The sequence below is a fragment of the Mesoplodon bidens genome, assembly GCF_964165515.1.
Source record: "Mesoplodon bidens genome assembly, chromosome: 10".
Classification (NCBI taxonomy): domain Eukaryota; kingdom Metazoa; phylum Chordata; class Mammalia; order Artiodactyla; family Ziphiidae; genus Mesoplodon; species Mesoplodon bidens.
Window position 1 is genome coordinate 35,511,584 of NC_138172.1, and position 18,488 is coordinate 35,530,071.

At 50.6% G+C, this 18,488-nt stretch overlaps 1 protein-coding gene across 1 annotated transcript in view; it reads right to left on the reverse strand.

The window, feature by feature from the left end:
• Positions 1-18,488, reverse strand: part of CACNA1D (calcium voltage-gated channel subunit alpha1 D) — a 321,901-nt gene that overhangs the window by 59,203 nt on the left and 244,210 nt on the right. Inside the window, exons 18-28 of the mRNA XM_081245584.1 lie at positions 17,975-18,041; positions 17,082-17,229; positions 14,804-14,933; positions 11,493-11,552; positions 8,741-8,847; positions 7,170-7,257; positions 6,251-6,358; positions 6,111-6,163; positions 4,609-4,755; positions 2,656-2,857; positions 425-583 (exon numbers count right to left, since the gene is read on the reverse strand). Coding sequence (XP_081101710.1) covers positions 425-583; positions 2,656-2,857; positions 4,609-4,755; positions 6,111-6,163; positions 6,251-6,358; positions 7,170-7,257; positions 8,741-8,847; positions 11,493-11,552; positions 14,804-14,933; positions 17,082-17,229; positions 17,975-18,041 — 1,269 coding nt within the window. The remainder of the gene's footprint in view (positions 1-424; positions 584-2,655; positions 2,858-4,608; positions 4,756-6,110; positions 6,164-6,250; positions 6,359-7,169; positions 7,258-8,740; positions 8,848-11,492; positions 11,553-14,803; positions 14,934-17,081; positions 17,230-17,974; positions 18,042-18,488) is intronic.

The window sequence follows — 18,488 nt, forward strand, 5'->3', positions numbered from 1 at the left end:
ACCAACTGACAAAGCCAGGCTCGGGGGATTTAAATAACTTTCTCCGGGTCACCCAGCTGCTAAGGAGTCAAGTCAGGACTGAAGACCCTGCCTGTTCATTTCCACACAGACAGAGCTTTAGTCCACAACCACTCCCTGGCCACAGAAGCCCACAGTAAAGGTTTACAGGCCTGCAAGCCATGCTAGGGCTCCACAGAAATGTCACTTATGGTCACGCTGTACAGTCTCTTACGCAGAAGAGCGATTGTAAACTCCTGCCATGGCAACTGTTAGCCAGAATGGGAGTCTGGCCAAACTGCAGCCCAGACTCATCAGATAATCAAACCCTTCCTCCTGTGAGGGGGCGGCATTCCACCCTCAGAATTTGGGGCATGGGGCTGCACCGAAGGCCCGACGTGATCCACGCGGCTGTCTCCATTTTTACCTGCATGGCCAAGCAGAGGGTGTTGAGCATGATGAGGACAAACATCATGTATTCGAAAGGCGAGGAGTTCACCACGTACCAGAACTTGTACTGGTAGGGGTTTTTGGGGATGTATCTCCGCAAGGGACGTGCTTTCAAGGCGTATTCAACGCACTGACGCTGCAATGGCAGAAAAGAGCAACGGGGATCCTGAGCACGTCTATGGAAGAAAGACACAGTTCTCGTCTGCCCTGAAAAGCTGGTGCACACCTACTGGGAGGGAGCGAGAACGAGGGGAAACCACCAGCGCACCCTGCACAGGTACCACTCAGCATCACTGACAAAGGGCCCCCGAGCTCCATCACCTCATCTGGTCCTCACAGCAGCCTTTGAGGGTAAGCAGTGCACCCAGTTTGCTTCCATTTCACTTATTAAAAGACTGAGGTCCGGCGGTGCATTAAGCAGAGATGCAAAGCCTTGACCCACGTCTTATCCCTGCCCTTCCTGATGCTGGTGGAGTACATCTGTAGTTCTCCTGCCCAGGGAAGGAAGCCAAGTAACGAGAGGCAAGGAAATCCTCCAGAACCAGAGGGGCTGGGCTGACTCCCTGAGGTTGGAGGTCCCATGGCTGCTCCAGGATGGACCCATACAAGACGCCTACCAGAAGCCAGAACGGGCATGTTAACCCTAAGTGTCTAATGGTGAGTGAGCTCTGTGTCTGTCTGAGAGCTTCTGAGGCTCAGGAGCTTGTTGTGTTCAGCTTAAAACCCCCAGGACATGGTCCACGATGATGGCCAGAGCACTGCCCCGCCCACTGATCCTGGGGCCGAGACCGGTCCACCCTTTGCAGCAAGCCCAGAGGGAGTCTCCAGCCCCGAAAGCCTTTTCAGCATCATACCCTCCTTGCTCCTAGGCCCAGACTAACCACAGGCTCTCTCTGTCCAGGACCTGGCCCTGCTGTGACCTCACATGCTGACTCTTGGGAACCCTGACTGGAGCCTATCCTGGACCTCGTGGTGACCTAGTTTCAGCTCTGGTTCTGCCTGGGTCTTGCCCTGACACTCTTCTTCCTTGGTGGGGGTTGGGAGGGGTGAAGAGCTGGGCCGGGCCTCCCTCAGACCGTCACTGATGAAATCTGCAGGGACGCCCTGACAACTCACAGCAACGTCTTCCTATAAACCAAGCTGTCCTCCTGTTTCCCCCAGTGGCGATGCTCCAGCCTGAGACAGACAGCCTCACCATGCACAGCGACTTCCCGCCAGGAAGCCCAGGCTGGCAGATGATTCTTGCTCTCTATGTAATCACCAAACGGAGATGGCTACTGATAGAGGGCCTGGGGGAAACTCCCAGAACAGAATCTCGATCTCACAGACTATCTTTTAGGGCTGAAAAAGACCTTTAAAAGTAACTCCTTAATGCCCTCAATTTAGAGAGAAGGGAGACAGCCCAGACGGGAGGTGGAGGTGCACCCACAGTCACAGAGCAGGTGCAGGTAGAACAGGACCAGACAGGTCTCCTGGCCCCCTCGCATCATCACACGATCAGAGCCAAAGGCCCCTGCACCTAACAGACTGGTTAAAACAAGGTGCTAGATCAAGAGAGTGATGCCAGTGCCATCTTAGTCCCAAGTTTAAAGTTAGCGACTTTCCCGGTGGTGTGATAGGGTACTTCCTCCTAAGTCAATGGTTCTCAACCAGGGCACATTTGACAATGTCTGGAGACATTTTTGGTTGTCACCAAAAATGGAGCGGGAATGAGGGTGGTGGGCAGAAGGTGCTACTGGAATCTAGTGGGTAGAGGCCAGGGAGGCTTCTCAACCACGCACAGCAAGCATGACAAAGAATTATCCAGCCTCAAATGTCAATAGTCCCGAGGTTGAGGAGATAAAAGGCTATTCCTTGGGAGGGACTGTGCGAGTGTCACTGGGTGCTTCCTGGCCCCAGGCCACACCATCCTACATGACTCTGAGCTGTCACTAGTGGGTCATGACCACAGAAGGTGGCCTAGGTATCCTGACTTCTCACTCACATGTCTGGGGGTAAATTTCAAAATTACAGCCTAATCTGCATCTGGGAAACTAACCCTCCACACTGATTACTCACAATGGCTGAGAGTGTGCTCTGAGCAGGGCCCAAGCCCCAGGGAGAGAGAGCAGGTGGGCACCCTTCTCTGTACATGCGGAAAGCTGTCAAAAGAGAAATCAGTCCTCTTTGGCTCAAGGGACAAAAGCCCAAACAGTGTGTGACTTTAACCTGATTTTTGTCCAGCTCACAGTTCTTATACTCTTTCTCCCCCTGCTCCTGAAATGTGACGATGACGAAGCCCACAAAGATGTTCATCATGAAGAATGCTACGATGATGATGTAGATGATGAAGAAGATGGAGATCTCCACGCGGTAGTTGTAGATGGGGCCGACGTTCTCTCCGTTCGAGTCAATGGCTTTGTACAGCAACCTGGAGAGCGGAGGATCCAGTGAGCACCAGCGCCGCTCGGCCAGCAGCCCAGCCCCGCTGGCTTCTGACCACCTCTGTGGGCACTGATGGTCGGACCCCTCACTGGGAGCCCACCCCAAGGCCCTGGGACACGTGGAGGTCCCTCAGGAAGCCTCTCGAGCATTAGGCCAATCAGCCCAGCACCTGGCGGAGGGAACACCTGGGATATATTTGTGGACTGACTGCTTTGAAGACTGGAAAAGATTTTTACAAATATCCAATAATGCTCCTTTCTAGTCACAGACAGAAGACAGGAAGGACATCACATGGAAGACACTGGTGGAACTGAAAGCTGTAAACACAAGACAACGAGCGAGCGGCCAGGGCATTTCCAAAGAACTAAGAGAGCTTCCCCCAAACTGAGACAAGCACTAAAATTAAATATGTGCCAGGCAGAACTCTGAGCAGAAAGAGGGGCAATTACTGCAACAGCCTCCAATGCAACGTACGCTCATTCTGATGCGGATTCAGCCCCTCCAGGCACCCACCCGAGGCACGCACTGTGCTAGGTGATTTCACATCCATCTGGAAAGGTGGACATACGGTCGTCCCTGTCTTACGGAAGCTCAGAGAGGGATTTAAGTGCCAAGGTCACAGTCCTGGGGGCAGAACAGGAGTTGAGCCCACCTCCCCTGAGCCCCAAGCCCCAAGTTTGTTCATTTCCCTGCCATCCCTGGTGGCAGCTGCCACCCAGATTTACTAAAGTGCAGTGTTTAAAACCTGCGACCACAGCTAGCGCCTCTGTAGAGTGCAGGCTCTCACTCCATGCTCCTCTTCTCGCGGGACCAATGCACCAATGAACAAGCCCCACCCAACTGTCCTTCTACTTCGCAGACACCCCACACATCCAGAGAGCCCTGCCAGCCTGTCCACCCTCCTCTGGGCATGAGAACTTGACACTCAGAACTCTATCAACGTATATATGTTGTGGTGGCAGGAGCTGGGGGGCCATCAGAGAGCAGAGAACAACAAAGGCACAAGAGCTCCCCTTTTGTATTCTACCTTCTTTCCACTTTTCTTCCCTCACCCATCAAAATCCTAGCCATTCCTCAGGACCCTATGCTGCGTCTCTGACACACCAGGACCCTCCCGCTTGGCTTGGCTGAGGACACTGACTGAACGTGGGCTTTGAAAGGGGAAACCACATCCAGACAGCTCTGTTTCTTCCACAGGGCTTAGTACAGCATGTTACATGGAGTTGGTATCCAGAGCACACTTTATGAATGAGCCAGCGGGCGCGGCAGTGAAAGACGTGGCACAATGGCACGTATTCGTACATTACTAGGAGTGAATGAACAAATGAATCAACGGTCTGGGACGCTATCAAGGGCCTCTCTAGGAACAGTGTAGTGGCAGCTTTACTGATGAGGTGACACGGGAGCTGGCCTGAAAAATGCCTCTGGGGACTCCCCATCCACATCCAGTGATGCCCCCCAAGGAGCCCGCTGAGAGATACCCCCCTTCCACCACCCCAGCTGCCCAAATCCGAGAGTCCTGGCTGCCCACAGGGGTTAATCCTTTGCCTAATCAGACAGAGGAGCCCTGTGGGCCAGGAAGTGAGTGATAAGTGGTCCAAAGTTAAAAAGTCATAGAAAAGGCCTACAAAACTGGAGCAAAGCAGCAGGACTCGCTCTCCAGGAGAGACGGCTCAGCCCAGAGTGCCCGCCAAGCAGCAGGAGCGTCCCTGGGAGACACACGATCTCGGTACTCACGCGGGCCAGCCCTCGAACGTGGAGACCGTGAACAGAGCCATCATAGCTGAGAGGACGTTGTCAAAGTTGAAATCGCTGTTTTGCCAGATCCTCTCACGGACCACAGGGCTATCGACATCCCCATCCTTGTAGAGGATGAAGAGCCCCCTAGAGAGGAAAGGAAGTGGGCGGTCACCCTGGCAGGATGTGGAATCTGTCACACTGCCCGATCCCTCCCCTGGCCAGGCCACACTGTTCTGAGCATGGCACAGCCTGCGTTTCTCCGTATCTTGCCCTGCATGTAGCCTACTCTACGGTTCAAATAACCGTGCAGCCATGACTAAATGAGTATTCTCCAGAGTAACCAGGCAGACACCCAGCCTGATCACAAATGAAAACTACCGAACAAGAACCATCCTTCATACAATGGCCTCGAAGTGTGCAATGTTTTGGCCGTGCAGAATTCCACAAGCTCTGGGAAACAAGCCCAGGCATCCTCTCATCTACATTTTAGTGTTAATCAAATTCCTTCTCTTATACTAACAATATTCCCAGTTTTCTTTCCAAAACAATTCTGTAATCGCTGGCACACAGTACTGCTCCTCGAATGTCTCTATTTCACGGATGAGAGGCCGACTTCGCGAGGGAAGGGAAGGCGTCTTCACGCGGCTGCTGTGTCGTCACCTCCACGGGTGCCCCCCAGCCCAGAGCGTGAACGGGGCCCCTGAGGTGCAGTGCCACAGTCACATGGCCTTTGGTGCTCTCTGACTGCACCTTCTGCTGAAAAGAAACCCTCCATGAACACAGTGCAAGCAGGCCAGCCTTGCCTGGTGACATCTCAAAAGGACAGGGACACAGGGACGTCTATGCTTCTAAGGTCTCAGAACTTCAGGCAGTGGTCTCCGTGTCTACCTTCACTGTCTTCTGGATGCACTGGGGTAAGAGGAACGAGTATATGCCACCTGCTCTCTCCTCTGCCCATTACTGTGAACGAACATATGGCCAAGATGTGGATGACGGGAGCAAGGAGAAAGAAGCATCCTGGGACCTGTCAGAAGAGGGTGGCCAGATCCTGAACTCCAGGAAGTTAAGCTTCGAGTTCTGGTTTGAGGAAAAAACTGGATACGTGGCTGTAGGGGGAGGTTTGGGGGAGCATTTCATAATTGTTATTTTACGTTTTAGTGCCCGCTCTCTCCCCCAGTTTACTGATTCTGTACCAAACGTCAGAAGCCATCCGTCCATGCCTTAAGGGTGAGGAAAAGCTTTGGAACTAGACAGAAGTGGTGCTCCCTCCACAATGTGATTGTAGGAAACGTCACTGAACTGTACGGTTTGAAATGGTTGATTTTACGTTACGTGAATTTCACCTCAAAACAAAACCCTTCCATGTCTCCAGCCGTGAGCTGAGCTCTCAGGCCTCTTGTCCTCCACAACAAAAACTTCTGAAATGCTAGCACGAGCGGATTCTCGAAGCTTTTTATCTGTCCTTCCAAATTCCCCACCCCCACGTTCAGGACACTCACCTGCATTCTTCAGGGTTACTTTTGGCTTCATCTGTGCATCGATAAAACTTTCCCTGGATACAAAACAGACAGACAGTCAAATGTGGGCTTTGCCTGAAGAAGACGGGCTGGGCTCCATGCTTGAAGGCCCTTCCCTGTACCTTGAAGAGCTGCACCCCGATGCAGGCAAACATGAACTGGAGGAGGGTGGTGACGATCATGATGTTGCCAATTGTCCGGATGGCCACAAAGACGCACTGGACCACGTGCTAGGGAGAGGGGGTGGGGAGGGGACACGGGAGCGTTACTTCCCCGTGTTACTTTAGCCACGGGATGAACTAATACCAGCCAAGATATTCTATGATTATACGCATTTTTATATTATTTTCCTACCTGACAGTCCCTTAGGCTTCGTTTTTCAGGTAGTTATCTATGGAGTTACCCCCAGTGCATTATGGCCACCTGGGAGGAACGCCCTGTAAGCAGGTCCCTCCTTGGCTTCCTCCAAAGCAGTGAGCTCAGTCAGAAGAAATGCCGTGGGGTACAGCACTGCCTGGCACACAGGCCCACAGGGCCCTGTACCCCATAAGACAACTCAGGAAAATGTAAACCCTCTGGGCTTTTGTACAAACTGCACAAGAATAGATTTAAAGACTAAAAGAAACCCAAAGGAATACTATTAATAATGAAAAAAGTAATGAAGTGTGAACAGTAATCAAATAAAGAAAAACATCTTAAATTAACAAAAAATTTAAAAAATAATAACTTTTTTCATGGAAAGCCATTTTATTTTAAATATAGCAGTGTGTACATGTCAATCCCAAACTCCCAATCTATCCCTCCCCCTACCCTTCCCGCCCTGGTAACCATAAGATCATTCTCTAAGTCTGTGAGTAAAATAATAACTTGAAAAACACGACCAGCACTTAGCAGAGGCAGCTTCATTGGTTATAAATGTTCTTTTCAAAGGCAAAGCTCACTGGAAAATCCATCAGGCCTCAACCCAGTCCCGGCCCAGAAAAATCAGTGATGACAGCTAACCCCAACCAAAACCAGCCCAGCCTGGAGAGGAATCCAAACCTTAAGTCCTTTTGCTCTGTTGATTGCCCTGAGCGGTCTCAGGACCCTTAAGACTCTCAGGATCTTCACAACAGAGATGGCACTGGATCTAAGGGAAAAAGCAGAGGAAAGCAAGCAAGCAGAGTGTATTACGGTGGGTAAGATGCTGTGAGATGATTTCACTTAGTACAACTATGGTGGGGCCACGTCGAGCAGAGCTAATCTCCCCCCATGGCCCACACACGAGGGTGGGTCTCCTCCTTCCGGCCCACGCTCCATGGCACGTCCTAAGCCAGGCCCCCCGCACTCTCCGAGACCCTGACAGGCACACAACTAATGCAGCAGAGACACAATTTAGGAGCTTGCTTTATTCTTTCCCCCTGATGTAAACGCTAGGCAGTACTTGGCTGAGTTGCGTTGGTTTGGTTGGTTTTCTAAGCTTGGAGGCCTGCTGCAGTGCCCTGGTGCTGGGCTTCTCTGGCCTTCAAGGAGTCCGCTGTTGGGCAGGAGAGATGGGCAACTGCAAGCCAGCATGTAGGTGTGACAACAGAGGGAAGGCAGCCAGGGGAACACACCTTGGGGAGTCTGGGAAGGCCCCATAGAGGTAATAGCAGGTGAGTCCCAAGTGGGTATGGGGTTAGCATATGGGGGGGGGCAGCTGAAGGGTGCAGGCACAGCTGTGAGCTTACAGGCATTACAAAGATACCTGTGAGAATGCCTTTCCGAGTTGTGACTACATGGCTCCCTCTCACTGGGTACTGATGGGAGGTGAGGAAGAGGATTTTCACACAGGGCAGTTTCAGGCAGGGGTCCTCCCCCTTCTGAGGGGGATAGAGCCTCTCATTTCCCTTTAGTTCAGAGGCCATGTGCACACATGTGCTCTCATATGGGGGGCACTGATGGTCAGCACCTGAGCAGAGGCGCTTCAAAGTCAGCAGGAAAGCGAGGCCACCCCTGGACGCTCCCACTGGAGCCTCTGCCCCAAACCCCCAGGTACGGCAGGCAGGCAGTGTACAGCCGGGGCTGTACCCCACCAGAAATCCCTCAATGCCATGGAAAGGTCCTGGGGCTCTGACTTGCAGCTTTGGCCCCTCATAGCTAAAAATTTTAGATGGCAAAAGGGTCATAGCAGCTGATTTATCCTGGAGAGGAAGGGAAGCCTTCAATATCCAAGCTGGAAAGGCCTGAGAGGTCACCTCGTCCAACCCCTCCTGTATAGATGGGGAACTGAGATCCTGGGAGAGGAGCCCCCACCGGCCCCGGGCCCTGGACCAGCCTCTGGAGAACCCAGACTAGAGTCCAGCTGCCCTCCCTCCTAGTCTAGACTTCTTTCACCCTCTTTTGAAAAAAATATCACAGAGAATAATGAGCACAACCCAGCAGAGGACATAAAAAGAAAAACAGAAACCCAAGAAAGGGTGAGTTGTCCCAATTGCTTTCTGGCATGGGCACAAATTAAGCTTTCCCAGATAACCGAATGCCATAATTAAAATGATGCCTAGGCTTTATGAATTATGTTAAGATTCCTCACATAGACCTTCCTGCCCAACAGTCCTGTACACACACGTTCACGCACGCCCCAGAATACTTACTGGATCCCAAATGACACCAGAGACACCCCAACGACCAGCATATCCAATAAGTTGAAGTAGTTCCTGCAGAAAGCCCCTTTGTGGAGGAAAGCTCCAAAAGTCGTCATCTATAAGCAGAATCATGAGTGAGTTAGAGTTTTGTTTTTCTTTTCTCTCTGCAAAGGAAAAGAAACCTGGGCTCTTTACAAAAGCTTGAGCAAAGTATGACCTTATGAACAAGTGTGCATTAGGAAGCCAGAAATGTAAACCAACAGGGCAGAGCAACTGAATGCTTTGTTCAAAAATGGAAAAGGGGCAGCTGATTTCCTATACATTTTAAAAGAAGAGAGCAATTATTTCACTGGACCTTATTACAGTGAAAACAAATTTCAAGTATGAATATATCGTTGGTACGTCCAAAGGCTCTGTCTCGGCAGAGAGTCCACTTGACCAGGTTTGTCAGGATGTAATCACTGCCCAGACAACCTGGCTTCCCCACAAAACGCCAGTTCCGGCCCTTCTGAGACCCCAGCCGAGCCCACATTGCTCCAACCCAGACTTCCCAAGTGGGGCTAGAAGTGCCCGAGCCCCGGGCTCACATGCTCCGTTGATATAGAAACTTGCATGGTTTTCCCAGGCCCCGTATTGCTCCTAACGGCCCTTACTGATACACCCATTTTAAAGGCTCCTCCAAGCCCAGCTACTCTAGCATGTGCCAGGTGTAGCTCAGAAGCCATCACCTGCTAAGTCACAGCCCCAAGTACCCGGAGCCCACACCGCAGGTTCCCCACTGAGCTTCTTGAATAAGGAGCTTAGTGAGGAAGTGCTCCAGAATAAAAACTGCAAAATACATGGAGTTACTGCTTCTTTAGAAAAACAGATGGGAGAAGTTTCAGATAAGTACAGGAGAGGAGAGGCAGAGGTGGGAGCTAATTACACTGGCCCATATGGAACTGCCAATAATTAACCCTATTTAACCTGCAAAAAAAAGGCCACTTCAAATGGTTTAACCCAGTATCCAAACAGCCTTCCAAATCTTCCCCAGGCCACCAGGAACCACTCTTTCGATGTCAGCTGCTTCTCAGAGATTCTGCATTTTCTGAATCCTTCTTGTTTTAGCTCATTTTCCACTCTATGAGATACTTTCAAAATGAGAATTGATTTGGAAGATTTAAGTCACTGAGGCAAATATATAAAAATTGAAAAGCAATAATTGTGGGTTGTTTTCTTTTAAATAAACCTGTATCTCTTTGCCCTGAAGCCCAAGAGGAACTAAATGCATTGGACAACTTAAAAATGTGGAAAGTAAAACCTCAATTAACCAGGCTAACAGGCTAAAGACAACATTTCCTGTTCAGTTTGAGGAGAAGGCAAATTGCCAAGAAAAAAAGCAGCTCAGGATGAAGCAGAGGCCAGGTGAGCGTCCTTGCACCCCACGCCCTGTGCCTTCTGCTCCAATGCCCATCACCGTGGAGACGGAGGTAGAATCTGTTCACTGACCCAGGCAGCATCTCACTTAGGACAACCGTTAAGCAAATTTACTGGCCTAAAGGCAGGAAAATGAACTCAAATGCCTAGAAGATTTTTAACAAGGGTTTAAACAGAGGTTGGTTCGTTGGTTTTGTGCTAGTATTTTCATTAACCAAAAAAAAAAAAAAAGAGAGAGAGAAGATAACTAAATACCCTATTGCTTGGAATGTTAACTGAGGTTTCATTTTACAGAAGATTTTGTAAAGAGCCCAAGTTCCACGGTACATTAAAATACATTTTTTTTCTTTTTTTTATCCTGAGATGCACACACAAAAACCCCAACATGGTTTAAAGAAACTGTGGTTCCAAGACCTCATTTCCCAGCTTGTCTCTCCACTAGGAGATGACTGCCCTGACAGCTGTCCCGGGCCACGTTGTCCCAGTACTGCGAGGAAGCATGCCCCTCAGCAAGTCAGGGGTTCTGGGCTCTCTGCTGTGGGTCTCCAGACCTCTGAGAACATAGGAACGAGCTCTCCCCAGGGTGGCCTTCACAACCAGTACACAAACCACATGCAGCAATGGCAACTGGCAACTCATGCATGGGCAGTACATTCCGGGCCCCCTGTCCAGAGGGTGCTCTTTTCGTTTGTATAAATGTAAGCCCATCCATTAAAACAGATATATCTTAACACAAAGAGACCCACATTATCTTGCAAATCCTGTTGCAAGAAAATAGTGTGTTACTCTTTTAGGGCACTGAAAACATAATGCAGTCAAAGAAATGAGAAGAGAGACATTCCCTTCGCAGAAGAAATGCTTTTCCTCTGACTTTGATGTCAAGAAGGGTGGAAGAAAGTTCACACATAGTGTTGTATCTGTTATCAGTTGACACATTTCAGAGGACATTAAAAAAGGAGCAAAATATAATTTCCAATCACTATTAGGAAGCCAAAGTAGCTCCTACATGCATTCAAAGGTTAAAAAGAAACAGCAAAAACAAGTTGAATGGTTACAGGAAAAAAATCCTTTGGTTAAAAAAAAAAAAAGCGGAGCTTGATCACAGAGGACAAAAACTGAAAATAGCCAGAAGCACATCACGCGTCTTGGCCGTGTGTCACACACAGGAGCAGGCCCCTGAAACACACTCCTGTGGCACCTGTTACCTTCAAAACGATCTCAAATGCAAAAGTACCAGTGAAGACATAATCTGCATAACCTAGCATCTGGAAGGTAAACAAAGAATTGCCACCGTTATTGCTACCGCTGCTTTAGAGTATGCGAGGATCAATGAAAAAGCCATTACCTTTAACAGGATTTCAACAGTAAAGATGGCTGTGAAAGCATAGTCAAAGTAACCCAGTATCTGCAAGGCACAACACGTGGAGATGAGAAAAAGGCATCCGGACAAACCCCAACAGCTACAGGCCCACAAGCGGTCAGAGACCCGTTCTCCCGGGATACGCCTGCCACCCTGGAGGAAAGTGCAGAGATGCTCAAAGGGCCCCACTTTGGTCCAACCAAGAGCTTTGGGGATACTTACCTCCTGTAACCACTCCTGGTGACTGCCCCCCTCCGCCCCCGGCCCAGCCTCGTGTTCTGGGCAGACAGAGGCTCACTTATGAAAGCACCATGCTGATAGGTAACTTGTGGCACCAGATAAATTAGTCTCACATACATTTTAGATTTTTAACTGCCTTTTTGGTAAAATGAAATATGCTGTGATTCAGCTGAACTTTGGATTGGAGGGAAAATGTAAACAAAGGTATTAGTGCCACCAAATGGGGCCACGTGTCCCCTCCAGTTCCAGGCCATTCAATCAGGGAGCAAACACCCTTCCCCCACCGATGTGCCCGGCTGGAGAAATCTGCAAGGAAGAGTTTCACTTATCATCTTCCTCCTGCCCGCTGCTCTGCATCTAACACTGCTCTCTCTCTTAAGGCAGGTTTTTTCCTTGCTGGGCCCATTCAAAGAATGGACTGACTTGGCCTCTGAATGATGGTCCAGGCCACTTTATCAGCATTTCTGAGAATACCGTCTCCTTTCCAACCAGTGGAGTCCTGCTAAGCCCTTCTGGGGTCCCTGCTTCTCCTCAGAGCCATGCGGGCTGAAGGGCGGGCAGGTGGGCAGCAGTGGGCCTAAGGCTGCCCACAGGGAATCCTCAGCCACAAACACAGCAGCCGAGACTCTGCCACTGGAAGAGGCCATCTTGGCTGCTTATCTGCATGACAACTGGGCTCTGTGGTTTGGGGGAACTGAAGAGAGCGGCCCTGGAAGATAACCCGTGGAGCCCACCCAGGCCAACTCCGTTCATTTCACAGATGTGGATGCTGAGAACGGGGGCAGCTGCTCAGGCCACGCGGCCAGTCTCTGCATCGCTGAGAGGGAAGCCAGGCCTCCGATATGCCAGTCAAGAGCCACGGGCCCTGCTGTGTCCGTGTGGGACCCACCCCAGGCGAGTCCTTACTACTGTTACACTAAGGCGAGGACCTCTGTTTCAAAGGCAGCCCTCCTCGCTGAAGTTCTCTCTCTTCAGACAGTATTATTCATTTTCCAAACTGTTTCCATTTGGGGATTTATACATTTTGCTGGAACCCTTCTGTGTATCTGTGTTTCTGGCCAGGCAATAAAAGGTCTTTCCCAGTACACTACCAAGGCTGCCCACGGGGAACCCTGCCCCTCCTCCTTAGCCCCTCCGAGGTCGCAGCAGGGCTGTGCCTGCTGAAAGCACATGGGTAGCCAAGAATGACGCAGCTGCCGACAAGCCAACAACTCGGCCTGGTACCCGGGGTCAAAGCTCTTGGACGCAGGTTGTTCTTTCCTCACTCTGCCTCCTTTCTCTTTTTCACTAATGAATCAGCTAAGGATTTAAAAAAAAAAAAAAAAAGCACTGCATGATATTAGTTATATGACGTATCTAAAGTAGTGAAACTCGCAGGGAGAAAGCAGAATGGCGGTTGTCAGGGGCTGCGGGAGGTGGACGTGGGTAAAGTTCCTGTCATACAAGGTGAGTGAGTTCCAGAGATCTGCCATCCAACATGGTGCCCAGGGTTAAGGATACGGTCTTGTATCCTTAAAATTTTGTCAAGGAAAATCTCATGTTAAGTGTTCTGACTACAGTCAAATAAAAACACTGTGGCATTTTAAAAGCAAGACACACATACATATGTACATCTATTAAAAAAGAACAATAACATTCTTGGGAAAAGTGGCAGGGAAATAAACCCATGGGGAAGCAATTACAATAAAAAATTAGAACATGAGGCCCGCATGTAAATTAACTCTTTGTCCATCTGTGTTCTAGGACTAGCTTCTGATCTAGTCCATCACATAATGGTATTTTTTTTCCCAAACAGCTTTTCCGCCTTGTGTCTCATCTTTCGGATGGAACCAGTGACACTGAGGGCCTTGTTCCATCTGAGTGTTTAGACAGTCTCGAGAATCTTAACAAAAGCCCTAACCTCTGAGTACAGATTGAGACAGGCTCAGGGCCTTCATCTTTACATCACCCACACATGCTTTGAGGGGAAGATCTTTTAATCTTCGTATCAGGGTGCCTGAATTTCAGCAATCTGATAGATTGGGTTTGCCAGGCTTCAAACCAAGAGCACTGGAAATGAAAAGACAGTACAGGGCTTGGTTGTCACAACCGAAATCGTGGGACACTGACCTGGTGATTCGCCTAAATCCGCAAATCTCTAAAAATCTCTTGTACCAAAAGAGGTACCAACCAGGCAAGGCAGCGACCCCTGACGGCCTCGCACACTTGCGGGCCTCCCTCCCCGGGCAGCTTTCCGGGCGATCATCTGAAACTGCGCTACGGTATTGAGGCCGGGCAGTCAACAGGCTACAGTCCTCTGAAGCTGTCTCGCCTCTGGACTGTTCTCAGTGCTGACAGCTGACCTGCTGAGACTGAACTGCTCAGGCAGGATCTGATTTAGGTATCAGTCTCTGCCCAACATCGATGCTGGGGAAGGGAGCCAGCCCTAAATTATGAAACTGATTACAAATACAAGACTAAACCCTCTGCTTGTTTTCTTTGTAAAGCCACCTCCTGCCCCAAACTAACCAAAACTTAGTTCTTCTCCACTGAACCCTTCAGGTCCACATCTGTCATTTCCCTAACTTGTATTTCTTGTCAGTAACAGAACCAAGTAGCTTTGTGCATTTAAGTCTTCCTGCCAACCCTACATAAGAGCTCCCGGGCATGTGACACACCTGGTTTCAATTTTACTTTCTCTCCTGCTGGATGCTGCCACCAGGCGGGAATCTCAAAATAGGTGTGCATGTGAATTGGACCAGGGAAGGGGAAAGAGGGACCAAGATGTTGGCAGCGAGGAACGGAGAGGTAGAGAAGCGGAGCCCCTGAAAATACTCAGTTACTGCAGAATATGTGAAACGAGGGGTAAAACATATGATTCAATAAAAGTTTGTGCCCATAAAACAAAACCTCTCTGGCACTGACAAACCTGAAACAAAATGCCTACAGGTGAACAAGAGGCCCACTTGAGCTTTTGTCCTCATGGCCCCTGAAGGCCCTGCGCGGACGCAGCCTCTGCCCGAGAGCTCAGCGCCAACCCGGGGAGCCCCGCCCTGCCGTCCTCGCTGGGGGCTTACAGTGTTCCGGAAGGAGTGGCTGCGGATGGGGTCCTCGGCGGCGAGGGCAGCGCTGCTCAGCATGATGAAGACGAGGATAAGGTTGGTGAAGATGTGGTGGTTGATGAGTTTGTGGCAGCCCACGCGGATCCTGCGGGGAAAGCCGCCGCATGGACGCAGCCCCAGAAGGCCCCGGGCCCTCAGCACACTAGGGCCACTCCGCGGTGACGAACCAGGTGGAGGACAGCTGTCCCTGTGCCGCCCAAGCCCCGACCCAGCAAACGGACCCACCGGACCATCAGCCCCTGGAAACCCCAGGAAGGCAGACCCCAAGTGTTCTGTATGGACACGCCACAGAGACCATTCACTGAGACCTTAAAAGTGTGGACACCATCCATCTAAAGGTGAAGAAACTGAGGCTTCAGCCTGTGAAAGAACTTTCTTAAGGTGACCCAGCTATGGGAATTCCCCGGCGGTCCAGTGGTTAGGACTCTATGCTTTCACTGCCGAGGGCCCAGGTGTGATCCCTGGTCAGGGAACTAAAATCCCACAAGCCGAGTGGTGTGTGGCCAAAAAAAAAAAAAAAAACAGTGACCCAGATAGTAGGGACCAGGGGCAGATTTCCAGTCCAGGTCTGAGGGTGACATATCCCCACCATAACATGAAGCCCAGCTGCTCCCTTTCCCTGCCTTGGAACAGAGACCGAGGTCAGAGCTCATGCCAACAGCTCACAAAGAATAGGAGCTATCCCAGCAGTTGGGCTGTATCAAAACATGACCACGGTGAGTGAGGCTTGGTGGAATCTCCTGTTATGTGGAGATTCCGTCATAAGTGCTATTTTTTGCGGGGAGGAGGGGGAGTCGACCCACAACAAGTACTTCTGAGAAAGTCAAGTGAAAGTTACACCATCATGCAAGAATCTTAGAAGGATGCTACTGCACGTGCTCAGCACCCCCAGCCCTGGCTCTCACAACGGCTCCACAGGCCATCAGAGCCTTTCCTGATGCCCCTGATGTCCCATGGGCTAGTTAGTGAAGTTAGTGCCTGACTTCCCTTAGCCTCAATATTTGACTTGAGAATTTAAAGATTTTTTTTTTTTTTTGTCTATAGAATACATGTAGGTTTTCCTTTGAAACGTTTTTTTCACTTTAAAAACTGGAGTCCACTTTATAGGAAGGTGACCCCTTGCTTCAAGTCTTCCCTTTTGGGGCTGCTTAATGCTGGGATGTGGTCCCTGGAGGGCCTGCAAGCCATCAGCAGCAAGGGAAGGCCTTCCAGTGCTGTGAGGGCAGGAGTGCTCAAAGCTTTGGGGGAAAATCAATCCATTCCTCCAATATAGGCAGAGGTAATGAGCTGTAGATGTCAGGGAGTCAGCTGAATAACTTTTTAAAAGAGATACCCAAACTGTCAACGGTAATGAGCGATAAAGACTACCATCCAGGCTTCAAGTCGGTAAGACTGCAGCCCCGCTTGCTTCCCACCTATGTCTCCCTGGAGCCTGTGAATTTATGGAGTTCTTCGCTGATAGCCCAGAACTGCTTCTGCAATTCTAGAAACCTTTCCAGGAGCCATCGATTCCCCCTGGCACTTCACTCGTTCCCAGATCATTTGAAAGCTAGAAACGAGCTAGTAAATACACATCTTCCTCTCACAGTACTTGTGAGTAATGACCATGCTCCTGGTGAGAACATGATCATTTTAACAAGAGAAATGCATTTTAAGCAGGATATCAGGGAGCTGAACTGAATAGCCACCATCTATACAATATCACTGAGCGATTATTACTTTATCACCGTCAAACCCAGTAGGGAAAAGTAATCAACTAAACTGGATCACTGGGTGAAGATACTCTGCAGAAGTTGGTCAAAATCCTCATCCCCCACAGCATCTTAACAGAAGGCCCCCTCGTGAAGAAAGGGTCCTTTGGATGGAAAACACTTCACAAGTGACGACTCACGGCACACCAGAGCTGTGGGCTCTGACCAAGCCACAGTATTGCACCACTGCTGCCCCAGTGCAGGGGTTGGGGGGAGGAGAATCTGGAACAGCACTTCTCCCAGGACCTGGTCACACCCCTAAGCCCCTGGTCCAGGCACAGGAAGGCTAGGAAGAGATGAACAGAGGGCAAAGGCAAGGCTGGAGCAGGACAGGGGTCCGAGGGGGCTTGGGGGCCCTGACGCTCAGGCGCAGAAAGGGGCTGAGAACCATCTTCCCTCACCCCATCCCCAGCTACCCTCAAGCAACCTGTAGGTTCCTGGGGGAGACGGGGCAGCTGTGCAACTAGAAAGGGGATATTTACGGGTTGGTCTTGCTAAGAATGAAGAAAGCGCTCCCTTCGGGGATGGGGGTGATTTTCTCTTTCATGTTCAACTCAGAGATTCTTCGAGGACGGGGGCCAGCAGGAACCTCGGGTTCATCCTCTTCCTCCTCCTCTTCCTCTTCACCTACTTTAAAGGAGACACTTTTTTTTAGGCATGAAATAAACAAAGACTGCATTTGGGTTTCAATGGTCGTCCTCAATTTCATATGAATATTTGGCTTAAACGTTAACATCATCTATCAGCTTACATTAATCAAAACCCTTCCAAATCCGAACGGAGAGTATGTGGGGGTGGGGAGGGGCTGAGAAGCGGCCCATCTGGTGAGCATGCGTAGCTGTGGGCATGAGGCCCCAGCAGTTTAAGATCTGAGCGAAGGTGAAGGTGGCAGCTGTGGGATTCTCACTGCCCATCCCCCCAGCACCTTGCTGCGTCCCCAGCAACCTCTGTGCTCAGCTCCAGCCTGAAAAACCGTGTGGGGTTTCAAGTCACCCACAGGCCCCCAGGCTCCCTGACTCCACGGTCCCTCCTATGTCAGCCAGTAAAGGCCTCAGTCGAGGTGGAAGTATCAGGTGAGTGTTGATAACTGGCCATCTCCTAGAGAGACGCCCCAGCCCAGTGTGGGCTTGCCCTGCTCCACCTACACGTTCTCTCCCCACCCCCTGGAGCCTAGGTTACATGAGCCGCCCACAACCACGAGAAAAAGCAGAGCTAACCGGCCCACGAGGGGCCTGCACCCGTGGCCTCGGCAGCCTCGGCAGCCCCGCGTGTGCCCAGCTGGGCCAGCCAGCCGCAGACTCAGCCGCTGATCAGAGTGAGAGCAAAGACATATGGCTCATGCGCTGAGAGCCTGTCTCTGGCCTCCACCACATACCTGGCACATCACAAGGCGGGTAGGGGTCCTTGTCCTCATCCTCTTCTCGGTAGTCATCGATGGTGACCTGGGAAGACAGAGAGGTCTTGGGAGGAACGGAGACTGACTTAAATGTACTTGAGAGGGGCAAGTAAAGGCTCAACCCTGCCATTCAGCAAGGGGCAGAGGAATTGTCTCCAGAGTGTGCGCTGTATGTAAGTGTGTCGGGACAGCAGGTGCCCCCAGATGGTGACTCTGCTGAAAACAGAAGGTCTGAGGGCAGATGAGGAGTAAACTGGTGTAACCCCTGCCCAGCCATGGACAGCCAGCCCCACCCATGCCTCTTCCTCTCCCAACACTGGCACCCACGCTACATGAGAACTGCCTTACAGATTCCTGCCGCCCCGCCAGACTGAGAGCCCCACGCACGCAGGGACCTCGCTGGTCTTGGCCGTTCCCGATCCCCAGTATCTGACACACAGTCACCACTCACAAAGTATTTACTGACTCACTGAATAAATGAACAAATTAATGA